The 22,952-nt window shown below is 37.7% G+C and overlaps 1 protein-coding gene across 2 annotated transcripts in view; it reads right to left on the bottom strand.

Annotated features, from left to right (window-relative positions):
- slc6a9 (solute carrier family 6 member 9) overlaps positions 1 to 22,952 on the bottom strand; it is a 95,428-nt gene that overhangs the window by 59,580 nt on the left and 12,896 nt on the right. For both annotated transcript variants that reach the window (XM_024273822.2, XM_024273821.2), the window contains exon 2: positions 17,192 to 17,456. In XM_024273822.2, the coding sequence (XP_024129590.1) occupies positions 17,192 to 17,221 (30 nt within the window). In that variant the 5' untranslated portion in view covers positions 17,222 to 17,456. The remainder of the gene's footprint in view (positions 1 to 17,191; positions 17,457 to 22,952) is intronic.

The raw sequence follows: 22,952 nt of genomic DNA, 5'->3' as shown, positions 1-22,952 counted from the left end.
TAAAACTGTTATCCTCAGTCAGTTTTCTCCTGGTTAACATTGACCAGTATTAACGGTCCATTCTGACTCACAAAAAAAACCCCAATTTGAATACAACAGAATTGGTATGTGTGCTACGCTTGATTCAAATATCTGTCAAAGATGGTGTTCTTCGTCAACACTTATTCAAAGATACACTTTTCGTTTAGGCAATTTTTTCTTGTATTGGCTGCTCGCCATTTTGCAGAAGTTGCCAGCAACACAGTCCATCCTGAAGTTTCATGCCGCGACCTTGCAAACGCAACAGTGGTACTGTAATTGTACTAAAGGCCAATCCTACCAAATCAAACTCTGTCACACTCTGATGAAAACATTACCATTTTGCGACAGTATTAGGCCATTAGAACAGAACCATAAACTGTTGTGCAGCGTAGAGGCCAGTTTCCCCCATAATAAACACTTGCATCCAGATTATAATTATCCTCCATGGTTATGTTTTTAATTTTCCGTCTGTTTTTGAGTCAACTGATGCAGTTTCTCTTTTGCTGTAGTCGCACCGTTTTGATGCACACCACGTCATGGGTCTACACCCCACATGTGCTTTGATGGTCCAATGGTCAATGGAAATGCTCAGTTGAATTGGCCGGACTATTCTAAACCAGTCAAGAGGGAACTGGTCTGGTCCGTACCACTCAGTGGAAAAGAGGCATTTCTTGCACAACAGCGCAAACCCGCTTTTCTCTGAATCAGAATCCATTGGAAATACGTTAATTGCATTAATGGTTGAACAGTTCAGTTAGTCAAAGAACGACGACACTGGAGCTAATGCTAATGCCTACACTTCCTGCTAGACTTGAGATTAGTTGAAACCAAGTGAAAGGTTTGATAAGTGTATCATCAGTACACATACAAACTTTAATACACACTTTGTTTATGTGACACTGAGATTTGAGGGATCCACTTGGTAGTAAACTAATAGATCTCAAAATAATAGCTCAGTGTGGCTGCATCTTGCTTCTGACGAGGGCGCAGGGCCTTGTTTCGTTAACTAATTGCTCAATTATGTTAGGTCATTTAACTCTAATTAGAGAGGCACAGATGCTGCTGCTGATAATAACACCAACTTGTAATAACTCCCTTTTTTTCATTCCTGTGGAAGGTCTAATGTTCTGAGAAAACAACAATGAACCCAATGAAAATGTGCCTAGTTTTGCTATCCTTTTGATGATGCAAAGAGAAAGTCCTTGAGGTTCCTTCTTACTGTGAAATACTATTGATCCCGAAGAGGAAAGACAAGCGACTGCAATGGAAGTGAAGCTGTTGTCACTCGCAATGACTATTTCTATTAATCTAATAATACAATAATATAAATGTAAGTGATTTGTTAACAAGGATTCCAGTTTCAACCGCTTCCATAAGGAATCAAAGACAAGACTAGACTGGCAGGAAGGAGAACACTGACAATATTAGGATGGATCTTCTGTCTCCTCAAGCTTTTCTTGTTAAGTTTCCCTCACATGCCAACTTTTATTACAGATGAGCCTTCAACCAAACACACCTCTCTAAACGGATCCTAGATAAAACACATTAGAAAACTCAGGTTGTCAACACTTAATTGGAGACCTTTTTATGAGTATGTTTGTGACCAATAATTTCCAAATGACCCAGGACATTGATAACAAAAAGCTTCAAACTCACAGGAATTTAGATTGACTAAAAGTGCAGCCTCATCTCTTTTTAGCCACAGATTTTTTTTGCATCTGCCTATTTAAGCCCCTTGTTTGATTTACTATAGCCAAGCAAAGGCAACCTTGTTGACATGAAAAAGGTATCAGCGTATAAATGGGTTATCACGCCTGACAGACAAATAGCAGCCATTTGTCTTGCTGCCAGAGGCTCCTCACGTATTGATTCAAAAAGAAAGCCAGCAGAGAATAATCTAAAAAAACTGCAGCATTTACTTTAAAATAAAATGAGGTTGAAACTATTTGCTAGCTATTGATTATCAGGGTCTTTGATAGTCTTTTTAAATTTATAATGTGCTTGTAATCCAACTTCTGCATATAGTTTTGCCAATCTAATACCAGTAGCATCAGTCAGTGTCAAATCAATCTTTATTGATTTAAAAAAAAAAAAGGATGTCACTTATTCTGTTTTTTAAAAAGCACCAGTATAGATGAAACTATGGATCATTGAACTTCCCACTTTTGGGAATGCTGTAGGAATTTTTGCATAAGTAAAAAATAGGATTGGAATGTATTAATGCATTAAGGCTGATTATGATCAACAATGCTAGAGGTTCATGATATGAGTAAAACTTGTGATGCTCGATATTAGTGATCAATGTTGTCATGGCCATATGACTTGCAATTCATGAACAAAAGTTATCTATCCCTCTGGTAGTAGTGACCAAAACTAATAGGGACAACAGTTAAGAACAATGTAGGTAGTGTGTGCTAGGGCTATTTTAGAAACGTAACAGTTTCTATGTCTATGCATGGCTGTGGACATTTATGGTAACCATTTATCGGGATCTATGCCATCTTTTGTGGTATGTGTATTGCACAAGCTGATATCACGATGTTGCACAAGCGTAATCAATGACAATAATTATTTTTACAAATTTTGGGGTATTTTGGTTCTAATTTTAAACTTTACCGAAAAAGTCCACTCATTGGCTCTGAACTCTGAGGCAGGGTGTTGTTGTGATGTACGGTTCGCGAACAAGCCTGCTCTAAGAATCAATGCTTTTTAGCTCAGAAAATGAGTCCATTCCTGTCAAGGAGAGATACATTTTCTGCAGTTGTTGATTAGTTCTGCTAAGAATCTATACAAAAAAAGGGCAAAAAAAATTACATTTTTGTAAATTTTTCAGTAAGCAACTCTATTTACTGTAATTAATCACAGAAAATCAAGCAATTTAAATAAAAGCCCCAACTTCAAATATCTACGACTTTAGTTATCGGACTTGGTTTCTGGTGCGCTACGCGTTGCAGTACTGGACTGGTTCTGGTAGGCAGCCAGGAGGTTGGGGACTCGGGATTCATTAGGAATAGCCAGCATGTCAAAAACCGAAGAGTTAGGGAAACCCAAAAGTGACACGGAGGGGTAGTTAACCAAACGTCTGTATGTGTTGGAATGAACAAGACATATAATTTTTTCTTTAATAAAATTTTTGGAAGGGCAGAGTCCATTGAGACATATTGCCTAACCGCTGCTACAATCTTGGAGCTTTTAGACGAATTAAGGGCTAATATGGAACCAACCATGATAGGTAACACTGACAATAATTATGCGTTTCTTTTTTCTTTTATTTTTTCCAAGAGGTACATTTTTCCCTTGATTGTTAAATTCTGTCAATGTCTTCTCCTGTGGCCTCTTACTTTTCCACATTGGCATTGGCCAATAGCAGTGTCAATGACAATGTCTTTCACAAGGACTTTATTGGTCATCATCGCCATTGTCATATCCTCACCTTCGTCATTATCATGTTTATTATCATTTTCATCATTGGCGTCATTGTCATGGTCATTATTGTCATCATCATACTTGTCATCATCGTAGTATTATCTGCCCAGATACAGCATTGAGGAGATGCAATTGTCCGCCCCACCAAACCTCTGTGTCAAACGACAGGACATGTACCTGCCATCTTTGAGAGCTGCTGTCTGTTTCATCTTTTATGTTATTCATTTGACATTTCTTTACTAGAGCTCAGCTATATTTCTATTTGCCTCTTCCACCAAAATCTCTATTTTCATTGAGTCATATTTTATTTGTGACCTACTAGGGCTTCCTCCAACACATTGATGTAGTGTGCACACAAACCACAGCACACGTTAAATCCTCATTTAAATTCTGGTGTTTGTGCCTGTTATCGATTGCCCAAGAATTCTTAGTTGATCACCTTCAAATCCTAAACAAACAGCAAGTGCAATCCATTGGTGTGTGGACCCAATTCTCTCTGCTTCATGAGGGATTTTCATAAATCCGGTACTTTAATACTTTCGCTGTGGAAGGTGGTCTGTGCTTTCTTGCTAAATATGCTACCCCAGAGATCTTAATCTTGACCACAGGCAGATAATGACTATGTGGAAGGAATATTTGAAATACCTTCAAATGTCCCTTTATCAAGCAGATAATATTGTATATCCAGTTTCCTTCTCCACAAGAACAGAAGAAGTGGAACAATGTAGCTTTCCGGTAAAGCGACAATAATTGTGAGTTTCTCACATGATTTTGACTTTAGTTAAAATCGGTAATCTACTTTGTAAAAGTTGGAAAATGAGACAGAGCTAAAGTTTGGAAGACAGAAGTAGCCCAAAAGAATTGTTGACCCTTGTAAGAAGAGGAAATGGAAGGGTCTTTGTCTGAAACTTCAAGATGGAAAAAAGGACATTTAAACTACTATCTGCCTTCTTTTATGCCTTTCTGGGGTTCTTTTCAAAGCATTCGTATCATCTATAACAACAAATTTAAATGCCACTGCATTATTTTTTCAGTTTCAAAGCGTCTCTCCAACGCCGTTGTGGCTCTGAAGCTCAGCAAACCCAATTAGTATTCATTGAAAACGAATACACAACAATCCGAGACTTCCTGTTGGTGTTGTGTCTGCGACGGCTTGTGAAAACAGATGTTTCCTGTATCAACTGGACAGATAGAGGCTCATATCAGATGAACGTGAGCTTCCCTCTGAAATAATTGCATCCCTCATTTCTATAAATATTAGTTTAACCTTAGTTTAGGTTGAAATGCAGAGTATAAATAAAAAAACTGGCATTCCTTCTGAAGTGAACATAAAAGCTGGTCAATCAGATTCCGAAGATCCTCAAAGGTGACATTTTCTATGTCACAAATGTAATCTTTTTAAACAGCATTTTTTTGTCTGCTTTTAATTCACAGCAATTTAAAATGATAAAATACTCTTATATTTCATCCATCATAAGAAAAATGCTAAAAGAACATGTTAAAACACCAAAAACACAGCAATCAGAGTGGGTCCTGAAATGGTTTAGAAGCCCCTAGAGATGCCTGAAAAAAGGATCCTGATGTTCATAATCCACAGACAGGCAGTAAAGAAATAATGTAAACAATTTTTTTAACCAATTTAATTTTAAAATCGATCAGTAAAACATCATAAATTAACAGCTGCATTATTAAGATAATGTACATTTCATTAGCCGTTTACTGATGTTACCTTAGCTACAGGAGCTTAATGTAAAAGTTTTATTTTCAAGTGTTAAAATAACACAACTGAGATGACTACTGCTTCTAAAAAAATTTTTGGTTCAAAATCTGGTTGCTAAATTACATTTTTCTCAAAAATATCACTTTAATCTGATCAATATCTTGCCTATTTTAGTATTATTCATTCATATGAGAAATAAGACTAACAGAAATGATTCAGAAAATGCTTTTTTTCCTGCTAAAGTACACAAGTTTGGTGTTTAGTGTTTGAGTTTAAAAGGCAGAAACAAAATAACTGAAAAGCAGTTTATTTCCACAATATTTTTTGTGTTACTTTCACTTGAATTAATATTAAAGGTTCATTTTAGCGTGATCTGTAATACTAAAACTAAGTTCAAGCACAACTTCTTCATACTAGAAGCCAGTAGTGTCGTCAGAACCTATTAAAATCCTTTGCTATCTGCATGTGAGCCACTTACCGCGATTACATTCATTTCTAATTGCTTTTCATTAGATCTGCATGTCTATGATGGGATATCTAACTCTGACAGAAGCGACTTTCTCATTTCTTCCAAGAGTGGAATGCTGAGCTGCTGAGAGTTGTAAAGGGCAAGCGGATGAAAGAAGTAAAATGAGGAGCGGACAAGAGAAAACTGCATCTTTGGACATCTGGGATAAACAAAACTAGCATCACTGGTTTAAAAAAATGTTTGAAAAACAGAAAAAAGAAACTCAAAAAACAGCTATAGTAGCTATAAGGAACAAATATTTGAACTTTCTGAAGCCAGGCTCAGATTCTGCCAGCCTGTCTGCATTTTTCCAGCTTAGGACAGGTCCTTTTTTTTGTATTTGTTTGTTTGTACGACAGAGCATTAGGGCCACCATAAAAATGAATAAATAATACATTTACAACAATACAGTCATAAAATTATGAGAAAAAAGTCGTAATTTTACATATAAAATAAAACTGTAAAATTATCAGAAAAAGTTATAATCTTACATGAATAAAGTTGCAATTTTACGAGAATTAAGTCGTAAATTCATGAGTAAAAAGTTGTAATTTTACATTAAATAAAATTTTTACATTATAGGAGGGAAATTGCAACATTATGAGAATAGAAAATTGTAAAATTATGAGAAAAGGTTGTAAAATTTCACCATAATAAAGTTGTACATTTTAGAAAAAATATGTAATTCTAAGTAAAAAAAAATGTAACATATAAGAAAGAAATTGTAATTTTACGGGAAAAGAAAATTGTAAAATTATGAGAAAAAGTTGTAATTTTACGAGAATTAAGTCATTAAATTACTAGAAAAGGCTATAATTTTAAGTGAAATGACCCTTCCCCCATATTGTAGACCATCTACACCCCCGCTGTGGCTCAGTCAACTTTGTGTATGTGTGTATTTTTATTATATGTCTGATCTTATTTGGGTTGCACTGGAACGTAAATTCTGTTTGTCAGTGAGAGATATGACAGTAAATCAATCTTGAGTCTTGAAGTAACTGCTTATACTGCGCTCTACATCTCTCATACTGAAGCACAATATTTGTTCTTTTTTTGTCGTTTATATCTTCTTTGTTTACAGTATTTTGCCTCATAAATGTAAGACTTTAATCTTGTCAATTCTAATCTTACAGTTTATGAAATTATGACTTTATGGTGTTATTTTTCTATTCTTTTACTCAAAATTCCACAAATATATTCACATATAATTACATTTCCTTTACAATTTTACAAGTATATTCTTGTAGATTTTTGACTTTTTTTTTATCATAGATTTACTATTTTTTCCCAAATACTATTTTTTTCTTATATTTTTACAACTTTATTCTCATAAAGTCTTAATTTTTTTTCTCATAAATTCACAACTTTACTCTCGTTAAATTACGACTTTTCTCTCACAATTTTTCCACTATTCTCATAAATTCTCTTTTTTTATGGTGGCCCTAATAATTTGGTTTTGGAACTTTTATTTCTTTAGCTAATTGTGGATTTTTGTGGGTCGTCATGTTTGGGGGGCATTCAAGGCGTTTAGGGGAGCATTGCCCCACCTTGCCTTTGACTAAAGTAACCCTTTCATTTTTCCTCCTATATTCAAAATCAGACTCAAAGAGTGTTTCAGAGCTGAAACGGCATTAACTGCATCAGAGAAATTATAAAGCAAAACGCAAACCAGACAGGTAAATAAAACAAGAACAAAAACTGGAAACAGGACGGAACAAAATGAGTCGTGTCCGTCCAGCGATCCGGCTGACCTGATCTTGACACGACCCAGCCTCACACATTTTTGGACACTCAGGGGAGAGCGTCAGAAGACAAGAGGGCAAACAAGAGGGAACAAAAACACAATTCCAACGCTTGGTTAAACCTGAAGTTTGCAAGATAAGTTCTCCACCCATCCCCCGGCCCCTCACCCCTCGCTGCTTTGGCTGGGAGGGCCCCAGCTGTTCGCTCTGTATAAATAGCGTGAGGCTTGGGCTCAGACCCCCGGGGAGAGCGGGGCTCATTGGAGAGAAGGCATGGGAACAAATCGGGCCGGAAAGAGCACACAACATACACGTTTTGACAAACATATGGGGACTATTGCTGGGGATAAAAGTGAGGAACATGTGAGGGAAGTTGGCCTCACGTGGCAGAAAGTGGCTGTGTGGCGTTTGGAATTGTGACAGAGCGGGACGCGCGACAAACAAACAGTCGCAAGGAAACGACTTTCATTCGGTGGACAAAATACCGTCAGCGCTGCTGCCGCTTCACACGCATCATCCAATCTGCCCCTTCACAGTATGCAAATATGGCAACATCAAAAGAGTCACGATGATGAGCATCTCTGCTGAGAAAAAAAATTGATACCCATGGCTGGATATTAAATTAAGAAAAACTGATGCAGAAAAATCTAAAGAGTAAATTTGAAAATTGAAGATTTGGATAATTACTTTAAGATTGTTGTGTTTTTTGTTTATTTAGCTATGCAGTGGTAAATAGATAATAACCAGTCAAGAAATTGTGTTTTTATATGGTTAAATAGTCACTTTTTTGTTGAATCTAATAATTATATGCCAATCTATAAATGCTTCAGAATGATGAATCTTACTATGGGTAGCAGGGCACTCTGATTGACACTAGGGGGCAGTATCGTGTGTTTAAGTTACTTCAATTGTATTATTTTTGTCCTATCAAATAACTCATGTAAATTTTTTTTTTAATGAATAACTATTTTATCATCCCAAAGATACACAGTTGTGTCGTGGCTTTACAGTCAGAAGGCACTGGTTCAAGTTCCGAATGAGTAGTTTGCATGTTCTCCCCGTGCATGCGTGGGTTTTCTCCAGTCAGGTTTCCTTCCACAGTCTAAAAACAACCTTCATAGGTTGCTTGGTAACTCAAAATTGTCACTGTCTATCTGTCATGTCCATGAACAGTGCAAGAAGATGGAGACCTGTATTTTCCCACTTCATTTTAACATATCTATTCAAAAAAAAAGAGCATAAAATGTTTTTTTATACTTTTAGCAAATGCATAAAATAATGGAGGTGTAACACATACTTAACATTATATAGAAACCACAGTATAATATATAATGTTGCAATATTGTTTTAGATTAGTTGGAGCCATATAAACCAGAGGTATTAAACATCTGGCCCGTCAGATGTATAATCCAGACCAGTCGAAAATGTTTTTAAAAGTAAATTTCTTGCCCATTCCTGGGGAGATTTTTTTTTTTTTCAAGAAATGACCGCAATGTGCAATTTTGCCACTAGGGGAGCAAAAAAAAAAGAAATGACAGCAAAACAAGAGATCAAGAAATAAACAGCATATCTTTGCAAGCTCTTGCCACGTCTGGGTAAGATGCACATAGGTCCCTGCCAGCCATTAAGTTGCTATAAAAATTATCATGTGTGACACCACAATCACCACAATGTTGTTGTCAAAAAGTTAATAATAACAATAGCTTTAATAATAACTGATTAGGCTACTAGATAAGTTGACCATGGGTTATTTTGCTATTATGCAACTATTCTGGCCCACTTAAGGATCAGACGGGTTGAATGTGGCCCCTGAACCAAAATGAGTTTGACACCCCTCAAATAACATCATATCCAAACAAAAAGTCGTCACATAAATGTAGTAAAACGTTAATTTTAAATCCTATAACCAGTTTTATTATATTTTATACACACATTTCGTGGAGCCTAATTTCATTGGCAAGATCTACATTTTTTAAAAAGTTGTTTTCTGCCTTGAAGTTCATCATCATTCCACTAGGGGCAGTATAAGAGCTTTGCCTTAGTCATTTTAAAATGGCTGCTTCCATGACACTTTTGGCGGGAAAAAGTGTAGCTAATTTTCAAGACTTTATAGTGAGAACAACTTAGCTGTATTTTTTTATTTTGTATTTGCTGCACTAAAAAAATAAGATTTGTTGATAATTAAGTCTTTGTAATATAGTAACACTGTTCTAAATGTATGGATCAAATGTTTCACAGTGAGTAAATAATTTTTCTCTGAATACTTATGTCAATATTTTTTTATCTAAACTAACGTTGTTGTGAACAAAAACATACCAAATCACCTAATGTATCATAATTGATACTATCCATATTTCATTAAAAAAATGACATAGGAATTTTGGGGGGGGGGGTGGCGGGGGTAGATTTTAAAGGATTAAAAAAAATCAAATAACCCAAAAATAGAAATTTCTGTTAATTTTTCAATGTGGCTGGCTTTCCAGGGTTAGGGCTTTTCTTTGGGTTATTGACAGACTAAAGCACCGCGGTGTTCTTTCTTTCTTTCACTGTGTGCCAGGTGAACAAACACAGAAAGTCAGTTGGTGGTAGGTCACCTTTTAAAGAGTTCTTAGGAGTGGACTTGTTTGGCATTTGTGGCCTTTGCCTCTCAGCTGTGCGCCTGCCACACTGCCCTGGCATCGAGCTGACGCTGCTTCCGCCCAGTAGAGGTAATTGCATTGTAGTTTGTTTCCTTCTGAGTGAGCTGATCAGGGAGGAGGTGGAGTGAAACGACACAAATCCATGTCAGACTCCAGCCTCACCTGTCCGCCAAGCCAACCGCCCTCTCTCTTTTAGTTCACATCTGCTTGTTGGCATCTTTTGCCCAAGAGGCCGTCAACACGATTGCTGAGCACTGCTGTTAACTAAACTGGCTGACTGGCAGCTCAATATGTTTCTTACATAACTGCGGGGAGGGGGAAAAAAAGCAGTGAAAATTCTAATTTCATCTCCAATTGTAAATAAAGAAATAATCAACATCAACCAAAGATAATTACACTCATGGTTGCAGAAGAACCAAAACTCAAAGAATATCTTTTTAAACAGAGTCTAATCATAAAAAAGTCCAGAATCCTGATCTGATTACAGACATTTCTATCAAAATGCTAAGATAGTAAAAAAGCACAACTATCATATTTTTTGGACTATAAATTGAGATACTAAAAATTTAAAATAAAGAAGAAAAAAAATCCCATTCAATTCTCTCCGGAGTACAAGTTGCACTTTTAGGAGAAAAGTGCAACGCTTCTGAACAAATCTGCCAAGCCCGGCGTAAATTTGCGTTAACACCAAACACAATTCACCTGTCAAATTTGCATCCGCTGTCTCTTTTACGACACGTGTCAAATTTGATGGTCAATGATTGTCCACATAAAGTCATCAAGTTTAAGCCTCATCGCTACATTGAAGCATAGACTGTATATCACCTTTATGATGCACGGATAATGCTATGATGATCAATCTTATTTATGTTGAAGAGCTCTACAAAAACAATGGTAATCACGTCTCCATGTCAGGGACAATGAGATCATTCAGTCTTTCTTTTTTTTTAAGGCCATTTCTAGCAGTACTTCTTTGTCTCTGTAACCTAGTTTGATGACTTGCTGTCCAGTATTAGTAGGAGGAAGGAAAAAATAAAAACCATAATAATAATTTCTTATTGCAAATGAAAAGGTATAATAAAGTTCAGGAGAACAATCAGAGTCCGTGCTTGTTTTGGGCGACACTTCCTCTGCGTTGTTGTCTGTAGCAAACAATGATACACACACCTACAGTGCCCTCTGGTGGTTGTTAGTTGGAAACAACTGCTAAAGTGCAACTGGTTGTGGAAAAATAATATATATAATTCCATTTTTTTTTTCATATACAAGTCGATACAGAGTATAAGTCGCACCCCTGGCCAAACTATGCAAAAAAGTTAAACTCTGAAAAATATGGTAAATATTGGTCAATAGATTAATATGTGTTTTTATTGTATAATTTATCACACTTGTGAGTGTGTGTGCAAGGATAGAAGATTTGGCTGAAGGTCCCTCTATTTCTTTTCATTTAGTTTCCACTTCACAGCTTGCAGCACACATTAGCCCACAACCCCTGGGAAAAGGCACACGTACAAACACACATACACTCATTAGATTAAAAAAAAAAAAGGAAAAAAAAGCTAATTCGCTCTAACACCCATACACACACACATTCCAAGGGGCTTGCCACTGAGGGGGTACACTGGGGGCAAACAGACCTTTACAAAACAACATTCGTGTGTAATGACTGTGACTGTGACAGTCATTGTGTGACTCACCCCATGGTTATAGTAAACGAATATTTGGCCACTTATGTAATGATTAAAACATGCATTGTTTGAGAATCAAGTATTATATTACTTTAGAGGTCAAACACATACTTCAGTTGGCCCTTGCTTTGTTTCACCAATGGTCAGTATGTCAGTCCTAATGACTGGTTTAAAGATAAAGAATTATAACAACTGGATGACCAAAAAGTATAAAACGTTTTATGATAACTCAGCCATACACTGTCACATATGCAGTGGTGAAAATGCCATGGTTTGTCTGTCAATTGGCTTTCTTTGGATGGATAATCCAAGCAAACCACCCCAGACCTTCCTCTCCTCAGCTACCTCTTTAACCTCTTAAAACGAGGACACTGTGTTCCCAAGCCAGCCATTAGTTACAATCTATTCCACATGCCATCAGTCTGCACTGATGACTACTTCTCAAAGGGAATGTCCAAAAGCAACTTGACCAGAACCCATTAGCCCAGCAGCCCCCAGCTTAGCAGCTGGATCTCGATGCAGACCACTTCTGACACCAGTTGGGGTTTTTTAATCAGGCAGGAATCAAACTGTCGAAGCCTGAATGACCAAGCAATACCAGTTCCTTCAGGTGATGGGTTTTAGAGACTGCTCCAAGCAACGACCCAATCACAAAGTATTACCTGGGAATTTGGTTGATGTAGCCAACATGCTACAGTTAATTAGCACAGCTCACTATAATTTACGGGTAGAATATTTGAATGTAAATGCACACCTGTTTATAACCTTTCAACATTTGTTTGGAGTGGGCTACAGCTTTTTTATTTTCACCTCAGTTGGCTGCGTGCAGAACTGGCACAAGGAAACCAGGGTTTGTTTCTCAGGGGGCATGATAAGCTTTATCCAGTTAAAGTCCTTAGGAAAGACCTTTGACGCTACTGCCCAACTATGTAGGCATAAGGGCTCCCAAGTCTAGGTCTCTCTGTCCCACTCGGATAAAATACAAGGTTGTGTCAGGAAGGGCATAAAAATCTCTGCCAATCCATCTGTGCGAATCAGTGAAAGCTGATTCGCTGTGGCAACCCCTGAAAGGATATGCTGAAAAGTGAATCACACCGATAGTAAACTACAGCCATTTTTTAAAATACTAGTCTTTATTAAAGCAGAATCGCATAGAAAAAAACGTGAGTTTTACCACACAAATCTATTGGAAAAATTAGGTACTGTCATCAGGAACGGTCCTAACAAAAATGATGGGAGCACCACAATTTGCGGGTGCTTGAGACAACCCATCAAGTAAATTCCAACAACCCATCTAAGCATTAGAAAGGAGGAGGAAGAAGATCAAGAAAATGCCTATGCGGGCACAACAGGAGGTCAAATTTTTAAACTAATTGTTTTAGACATGCAAGATTTTGTTATCGCGCAAACCTTCGTGAGTTTGGAGTTTCGCGAGGTCGGCAGCAGAGTCTGTGAATGCAGCCAATGGGAGACATCTGCGGTAGAAAGACCGCCCCCGCGTCGCATCAGAGCCGTAACGCTTGCTGAGGGAGCCCGGGGTTAGTGGTCTTTTGATTATGATTGTGTCGTTTTCAGACATAATTTTGAAAAAATGTCCTTTTTCTAAGACTTAGTTTTTGCAGAGCAACAGTAGTTCATTAGAAATTCAACAATGAGTTGTGGATCGAGCTGTTGGTGTGAAGTAAGTCTGCCCCCATTTCCCATCATCCATATGTTAACATGCTCTCCCATTAGTTTAATTTTCTATACATCCTCCATTATCAGGAATAACCAAATAACACGTTAAAAACTAGCTGATGCTAGAAAATGAGAGTAAAATGTGTTACAAAACAGTGACATAGTAGGTACATGTATGGCTTTTAGCTCAAGTAGAATAACTAATAATCCGTGCCATCTTGGAAAACTAAACGTTAATGTGGGATAATAAGGCTTGCCAGTATTGCACTTTGATCATTGGCCAGTCTTACATGACCTTCTCCTCCATTTGGCCTTAATCGTGATGGAGGAGCAGCTGTGGTCTGCACACCCTGACACAGGAATTCAGTCCTGAGTGGACAAACGGGCAACGCCATGCTCCGTCTCCTCCTCCTTCTCCTCCTCCTCTCACATCCTAGAGCTTAAATCTACACTGCAGACATTTTGAGGGCTACAAGTGTAAAAGAAGTAACTCAAGAGTGAAAAAAACAAAGACTTTGCTATCCGTTCTTTCTAGTAAAAGCTTGTGCCAGGGCACCATCTGCTCATCCGCTCAGCAAAGTCGCGACTTCCAGGGCAGTCAAAAGACACTCGAAGATTGACGGGATGGGTGCTTTTTCAGAGCCGTGAGCGAGGGGAAGAATTAGGTTTGGATGGAAAGATTGCTGGCAGAAGGCTATGGCTTGAGCCAAGCAGTAGCAGGAAGCTACTGCCTTGTGTGTATGTAGATTTATGGTGACTGGTCCATCCACCAACCATCTGGGCAAGGGAAAATAAATCTCACCTGACTAAAAAAGAACAAGGGTTAAAAAGAAAACTCCACACAAAAGTCATTTTCAACCATCGGTTGAGGTGAAATGACTGGATTGTATGTGCAATGTTATTGTTGATCAGAAAAAAAAGGGGATGGACAAGAAAAGACAGGAAGGCTGAGATAAAGAGCTCAAGGAAAAAGGTGGGGCGGAAGAAAAAGTGAAGTAACAGTTGGCGATGGGAGCTGGATTTTGTTTGTATGCTCTCCCTCACTCACACACACTTTCTTTGATTCATTGTCAAAGACTCTCAGCTGACATCGCCAGCCACTACAGCTGAAGACAACAGCCTCAGCCATCACAAGTGACTAACCACAAAAGAAGGCTCCACCAAAGTGTCTGAGGGCAGCTGTCCACTCTGACTGTTGGACCTTTTCATCCAATTCCCTGTACATTTGTGCTCTGTTCCAATCCTGACATGAATGACATAAAAAGGACCTTAAATCAATATTTTTTTTCCTAACAGAACACCACAAACTAACAAATGCTTTTTTGGGGGAAGAAAGCATCTGATCCTACTTTCTCAGAAAATACAACTTTTTACAAAACTTAAAAACACTCTTGAGACATTCACACAGGGGTCAGGCAAAGCGCGTTCAAGAAACCACTTCCAATGAAAAGTCAATGTAAATGTGCATTCACATGCCACTGTGCAAGTTTTTAAGTACATTTTTAGCCTTTACATACTAAACAGCCATAAAACCAACTCATTTTCACTCCCAACTCGATGTATTTGGCCCCTTCCGCAACACTTTTTGACATTTTGGGTGCCCTAAACTTATCGTTTTTTGACGTGCTGGCTGTTCCCATTAATCGGGGGTCCCCAACCCCGAGCCACAGACAGGGAAAAAACACATACCCTAATCATGGGTCCCCAACCCTCAGGACACGGACCAGACCGATACCGAAACTAGGTACCGGTCCCGCGTAAAATACTGCAACGGGTTTGGTTGGGGACCCATGATTTAATGGGAACAGCCAGCACTTAAAAAAACAACAAGTTAGGGACACCCAAAAAGTCAAAAGGTGACGCAGAGGGGGACAAAACCATACGTCGAGTTGGGCGTGAGAATGCATAGCATTAAACCAGTTAAACTTTGACCAATCAGGGACTCTGATTGGGTTGTGACTGATGGGTAGTGTCCCTTTTAATTCATAAAAAGGCCAATCATTTGTAATTAGCTTTTGCAGGAGAGTTTAATAATTGAAGTTTCTGCACAGCTGGAATTATATGACTGCAAGTCTTTCATACATGGGTGTAGAGTTCTGAAAATAAAAGTCTAGAGCAATAGACCTGAACACCATGTGGTAAAGTGGCATTCAAAAACCCACATTCAGTACGTTTTTGAATGTGCCACACTTGTCCATCCAATTAAAATATGCTAGAGCAGGAATGTGGTCCTTGATTCCCATTCCTGACTTAAAGATCGCCACATAATGCTAAGAATAGAAGAAAAAAAAAATTAGCTTTTCTCCAATTGTGGAAGAGGTTGACTTTTTTTTTTAATATCAAATATTTTAGAGTGTAAGTTGTGGGTGTCTTTTGCATAGTTTGGCCAGGTGTGCAATTTTTCTTTTTTATTTTACAAATAGCAACAACCACTAAAGGGCATTGTATTAGCTCTACCAGAATTTGCGACTAACAGCAACATAGAAGAAGAAGAACAATTCAGTCTTACGTTGGGCTTGGTTGAATTGTTACAAAGCGACAAAAAAATGAAGAATTCAATGGATTTAGTAATTTGAGTTTTGTTAGCAGGTTCTTTATACTATAGTTATCTCAAGAATTGATTGTATGATGAGCTAAAAACAGATATGTTAGTAAAGCGTGTATAAATTCCACCTGTTATTATCTATTCTATTATTAAAATTTGCCTTTCAAGCTGAAATGTTTGTTCTTGTTTGTTTTGTATTCCTTAGCTGCAGCAACTTATACTCCCGAGAGACTTATAGTCCAAAAAGTACAGTAATACAAAAGAGTTGTAAAGCTTTGGTACTTGGTAAAAGGATGAAATCACGTAGGTTTTTTTTTTTTTTTAATTGCCATGTGCTCAACCAAGTTTTAGTCAAGTAGAAAGATTTATCTTATTTTTACCAACATAAAATATCTACGAATATCAGCGTTTATTCCTTAATGATTCAAAAGACTGACAGCCTGCAACTGGGATAAATATAACAACGAAATAAAATAAATAAATAAATACACAGAAGCGTGGAGGCCAATCTCCATCATCCAGCGGTGAGAACCTGTAACGCTGATAACCCCCTCCCATTTGAGTTGAGACAGTCTGGAATGCGAGTTAACGAGAAGGCTCATCTTGAAAGGACAATGAGGATAAAATAAAATGCCACATCCTACGGAATGGAGGCTTCAAAAAAAGTTAGAATGTCAGAGGACAGATGGAGCTCCGGGTTTGTGTTTAATACCATCTTAAGACAGATGAAGGAGTTAAACTGAAGGAAAGAAGAAGAAGAAGAAGAAGTGACCCAACTGCCAATGACACCAAAAGTCTGTCTAAATGCCAGGCCTGACACTGATATATTTACATTTTGGTTCTAAGAGGATAAAAACATTAAAGAATGTGTTTACTGATTGAGCCAAACACCAAATTGGCGAGGCTTTGTTTTGGGAAACACTTTACACACTCTTGGGATCACCTGTACTACCCTAATGAACTTTCTTTTATTCAAAAATTAAATAAATAAAAACAACTACAATATTTAGAAGCTGTTGCAGATTTGTGAATAGTAATAAAACAGCTTCTATACTGAATAAAAAAGTGCCAACTGTAGAGCATCTTAAAAGTATAGCTCAACCAGTGAATTGGGTGAGAGGGAAAGCAGGGTGGTCCTGCAGCTGCATCCCTCTGGTGTGACAGCTGAGACGTGGCTGCATCCACCAGTGCTTAGAAAAGTATCAGTGAGTGGGCTCAAACTCACCAGGATCCCAGCAAACTGCTTCTCTTCCATGCTTCAGGACCTTGGCGGCGAAGATCCTCCGGCTCTCTGCTGCTCTCTCTCTGTGTCAGCGTCTTCCGTCCGGGATGGACTCAGAACTTTTTTCCCCCCCGAGGCTCGCTCGAAGTTTCTTCACGCTGTCACTTCAGGCTCTCCGTCTCGGTTTCCCCTCCGTCTTCTGCAAGTGTAGCTGGAGTGGCGTTGCTGCTTTGTGTTAATTCTGCCCTAATCCAGAAACTTTTCTATGCTGTGAAAGGAACACGTGACAGACGGAGAGGGGGGGGGGGGGGGGAGGAGGGAGGGTTGAGGAGGGAAGAAAGGCAACACTTTTTAGTTTCTGCTCCCCTTGGCTAAGTCCAAACCAGCTCATCAGTCTTTGTGCATAACCTAATTTTGGGTCAAAATTGCATCAAAAACAATGAAGCCGTCCGTCGGCCTTCAGCATTCTTTTGAGCGTTCAACAAGTCAAAAAGTGACGTTGGGACATCTGAGAGCTGTTACGAGCAGACATAAAGAATTTCAAAAACACGCAGTAACACATTTGCATATTGTAGCAAAGCAGCTGCCATAACAAAGTGCCCTTTTGTGTTCAGAGATTAACTGTTAGGGAAACCTTTAGACCGCACACTGACTACTGCTGTACGGAGGCCAAACTGGGAAAAGAACACTGAGACCGGATTTACACACACTTGATAACTTGAAAGTGACAGAAGTAATAAATTAAATCATAAAAGTTCTTTCAAGGCAACACCTTTATCAAAAATGGTTCTACAAATATTTTAACATTTATTGATAACATGGTAGGTGTAGATCTACTAATTTTGTTAAATTGATCAAAAGTTGACTTTTTTTGGGTCTCTTCGGGATGTAGCTTGGGCACTGTATCAAACATGTCCAGCTGTGTTAATCCGGCGGGTCTGTATGCATGTGCCAAAAACCCATTAAACTGGCTCGTTAAACCTCCATTAAACATTTTGTTTCCAACTAACAAGAGGTTTTTTTTTCTTGCAATCAAGCTGCCATTTACGAAAAGGTAGACCCACTTGGCTTGGGTTTGTAAGATCCCAATTGAAAGGCGTAAAAAGGTTTTTCTTTTACGAAAAACTAATTGCGCGAAGGATACCAGGCACAAACAGCATTCTTTTTTTTTTCAAACGAAGATTTGCATTTGCAATGAAACTCAAAACAACAGCGCTCTGCTGGAACAAGTAAACCAGACTACAGCACTTGAAGATGGCCTGAGGACTGCATCATACACAAGGTCCATGTTGTCTTTTTGTGACACAAGCCTCAAAGTGGGAGGTTCAAACCATTGCACTACACAGTCCTGCATTTGTGCAGACCACAACCACTAATGTGAGGAAGATCAAAGTTTGCCTTGTATGCCTTATGTCTTAGCCAAAAAAGCAGGCTAAGACATAAGGTACACACTATCGTTGAATACATACTAGCCTATGTTTCAAAAGTCATTGTTTACTTGTCTCACATCAAGTACAGTGTTTAGATGAGCTGATTAGATACATTCTCTTCATTACCTTTTGTTGTATCAACACCTCTTTGAGACAATGACCATTATGCTAAATTTTCACCGTGCACTTGACGGATCAAGAACACACTATTTGACACGTGTTTAAACAATAACACACAAGATCCACTGGATGTTCCTGTGACTTCTACTGAGCATAGTATTGAGATGTTTAAGGTCCACTAGATTGGAGGCAATCTTCCTAAAAACTTGATGATAGATCAAGATGATTGGTATGAGTGGTAACCAGAGTCCAGAATAACCTCCAAACTAATAAAAGTACTTGGATGAGTGGTAAATTCTTTCACAAAGAAAAGACCAAAACTCCAGGTGCCATGACTTAACTTCAAGACCACCAATAAAGACATTATAGGAGAACTGCAAGGTCAAGAAGTATCAGAGTCATGCCATATGGCCACAATTTGAACCAAAGTGGGAGACAATTAACCATGACACCAGAAAATTAGAAAAAAAATGAGTAGAATTTGCCACAAAACATTATGAAAAAGGACCAAGAAGTTTCTGAGAAAATGTCCTTTGGACAGATGAGAACAACCTGCAGCTTTTTGACAAGGCAGGTAAGTTCTATGTTTGGAGAACTAAAAATAAAGTATACCAAGAAAAGAAGCATGTCCTGACTGTGAATCATGGATGAGGCTCAGTTCTGTTCTGAGGCTGCTCTGCTGCATCTGGCACAGGGGGCTGACAAAATATGAGCAGTGTACAATGACATGTCAAGAATTCAAAAGCATTCTCAGCTGAAATGTGCTGCCTTGAGTAAGGAAGCTTGATCACAGCTGCAGGTCTAGAACAATACCTAAAATAAAGAGTGAAATACCCCAGGAATAGCTAAGTGTTAAACATCGAAAAATTTCAAAGTGGCCCAAAACAAATTAAGAATCTATGATTTTTATTGAGGTTTATTTATTGCCTTGTTGTTTTATAGGACTTTGACTAATAACTCAAAATAATGCTTTAATTTTCATTGTTTTGTTTTGAATTAACTATTATAAGGTTAAGAAACATTTTTTATTTTATCATGGACCATGGGAAAAGAAAATGTATGCACACTATCCAAAAAAATATTTATCACACAACTCCCCATGTAGTTCATGTGTGTTACAAATCTTGGACTTATTTTTTGTGCATCTACATCATCAATGCATAGGCCCATATTTTGTTATAGACAGAAAACAAATCAAATATATTTTCTTTGGTTGTATAATTAAAATATTTTCAAATGTGAAGTCACATAACTAATGTCCAGTAATTAAGGCTTTACTGTATATTTGCTATGTAATGCTATGCTTTATAATACTTCAAGGAAATGCACCCACTGTAGGCAAAACCAACATCATCACCAGGAAGCACCAATCTAGATACCCACTGTGCATGTGTAGGGCATTCAAGAAACAGTGTGGGGTTTTTGTTAGAGGTGGTACTCGTGAAGCATCTCACAATTCTATTTGATTACGATTCAGGAGGCAACAATTCGATTATGAAATATTATCAATGCAACCTAGATCTGCATTTTTTTTAGAAATGTTTCTCTTTACTACAAGATACTAGACCAGAGGTGGGCAAACTCTCTTACTCATTGGCCACAAAGGGTTCTAAGATTCAACAGAAGGGCCGAACCAGGAGCAGATTCATGGCTTGTTTTGGTAATTCCCCTCGTAAAAGAAAGAAATAACATGAAATCTGGACGAAAAAAATGCCTTAATCATGATTGAAAATTACTTCAAAACAAAACATTTTAGAGTTTTTAACTTCAAAACTGTGTTTTCTGTTCTCACTTTAGTGCCATTTTCACAAATGGGTTGATGTTCCTCAGGGAAAAACCCAAACTCAGGGAAATGTTGCGTTCATGTGGTGTTGGAATAATCAGAAAAATGTCTAACTTGGAAATCACACATTAATATAGGAAAAAACAACAACTAATCAAACGCTACATGAATGCAGAATAACTTAATGCGCCTGAATGAAGGTGAATTTATTTGTAGTGCGCCATCTATGGGGAAACACCTGAACTACAGGGAAAATAAAACAATACAGGTGATCCAAATCGTTTATTCCAGTTTGGTGGACCAGATTAAATAGTTCAACGAGGTATGACCCCTGGGCCATAGTTTGCCCACCCTTCACTAGACCAATATGACTTAGTTTTCTCCAACAAAGTGCATTTTTAAGTAACAACAAGATCAGTATACTTGTTTAACTTTTATTAAGAACATAAAAATTCTGATGAGAAAAATATTTTGTTTGATAATCAAAAATCTTTCACAGCATCAAAAGGGATGTTTCCCCAGAACTCAACAACCTTAAATAAGATAGTTGCATTTTATCATTAGGCCAGCTTTGATGAAACACTCTTTAACTGACATCAAACTAAATAGTGTCAGCTAGCCACACATTGTCTTTTTTCAAATTTTTTGTGTTCCCTACATATTTAATTTTGGTGTGACGAAACTTACACACTTTTATCCTATTGATCCTTGACACTATGTAAGCCAAAATACATCCAAACTGACATTTTAAGGAATTCGAAGTTGGTCAGGTGATGAAATCGGGAAGGTCAGCCATGTTTGTGCGCTCTTCAAATATGTTCAGAGTGAAAAACCCTTTGCATTTAGTTCTGCTTGTTACTTTTACTTTAAATCATATACATTTTTAGATAATCGATTATTTGACATTCATGAAACTATTCAAAATTGTTTCTGGATCACAATCAAAAATGATTTTTACCACTCACATATCCACATCATTAGTTTTTGTATGTGCTTTTAGCATATGGTTGGAAGAAGCTTAGTGTGAGATGTTGAAGCGGTGCAAATATCATCTTGCTCCAGGCTTTTTACGCAGTTCTATTCCGATGTATGAAAGACTTGATGTCATAGAATTTCCGGCCGGGCAAAATCCACATTTATTAATATCGCCATTGTGATCATTTTTCCAAATGGTTAGTACTTCTGTATTCTCAAAAGGACACTACCCATAGGTCACTAGCAAATCCAAATCCCTGACTGGTGAAAGTTCAACTGGCTTAACTTTTAGTGAGCATTCAGTGGCCTTGCATTTTGTATAGGGCCCAAAAACTACCTTAAAAACTTGTGCAGCGATGGGTGAACACAAGAGTTTTAAACGCAGAAGCCCGAAACACGCGCATGCACGAGTTTACATAGACTATTTATTGGAAGTTGCTGCTTGAACGCTCGTTTTATAAACCCGCTGTGAAACGTAACATGACAGTCTGTAAAACAATCGATAATAAGACTGATATGGACTTTTGACAAGTCTAGTGTCATCATCAGCTGGAAGACACAATGTACAGGAAGTCAACTCTTCAGAATGTCCCTCTTGATCTAGTAGCATCTCTGACCCAGTGAACAAGAATAAAAACTCTACTGCGTGCTCTAAAAGCACTCTGCTAAAAGAAAAGAAAAGTAGCCAAATATAGCCACCATTCAGTGTTACTGGTGTAAAACCAAAAGCATGCAAACATGAGCCCGCAGGGACAGAAGAAATGCCCCGGGGTCTCTATCATGCACAAACAGCTGTACTCTACTGAAAAGATGTTGACAGACAAAAATCAAGGTTAAAACGTTGAGTCTTACCATCTACTGCAGGGGTCTCAAGCTCAAATCAGCCGGGGGCCGCTGGAGGCGGAATCTAGTTGAGGCCGGGCCGCATCAGGATTTTCATAAGAAAATCGCTGAGAAAACATTCCAATGTTCTTAAATATCTTTATTTTTAACACAAAATAATGAATAAATAATGAACGACATGTATAGATCTTTGTCCGTGTTGATTTATATATATATAAAAAAATAAGTTTTTAAATAGTTTATATTGAAGATTAAACTTAAGATATATTGCTAGGGGGTAGAATTAAAAAAAGTTTTTTAAACTTTTTTCTACTCCATTTCAAACTACATAATAGAGGTGTAATGTATTTATTTATAATTTATATAGAATTTTCTGTTGTTGTTTTCTTGTTTTTTACCATGTACATTAAAAGATGAATAAAAAAAAACAAATAAATTAGTAATAAATAAATAAAATAACAATAATGACCATACAGCAGATACATTACTGAAGAAACCACATGACTGACTGACTAGAGAAAACTTATTATTTTTGTTCAGTTTCAAATGTCTGTATTAACAGATCCTCCTTCAGAGTTAGAGAAGCCTCGGTAACGAGAAAATCTTTGAAGGA

This window comes from Oryzias melastigma, linkage group LG17 (genome assembly GCF_002922805.2).
Source record: "Oryzias melastigma strain HK-1 linkage group LG17, ASM292280v2, whole genome shotgun sequence".
NCBI lineage: Eukaryota > Metazoa > Chordata > Actinopteri > Beloniformes > Adrianichthyidae > Oryzias > Oryzias melastigma.
The sequence above is the reverse complement of the archived record's forward strand: the minus strand, read 5'-3'. Positions and strand labels throughout refer to the sequence as shown.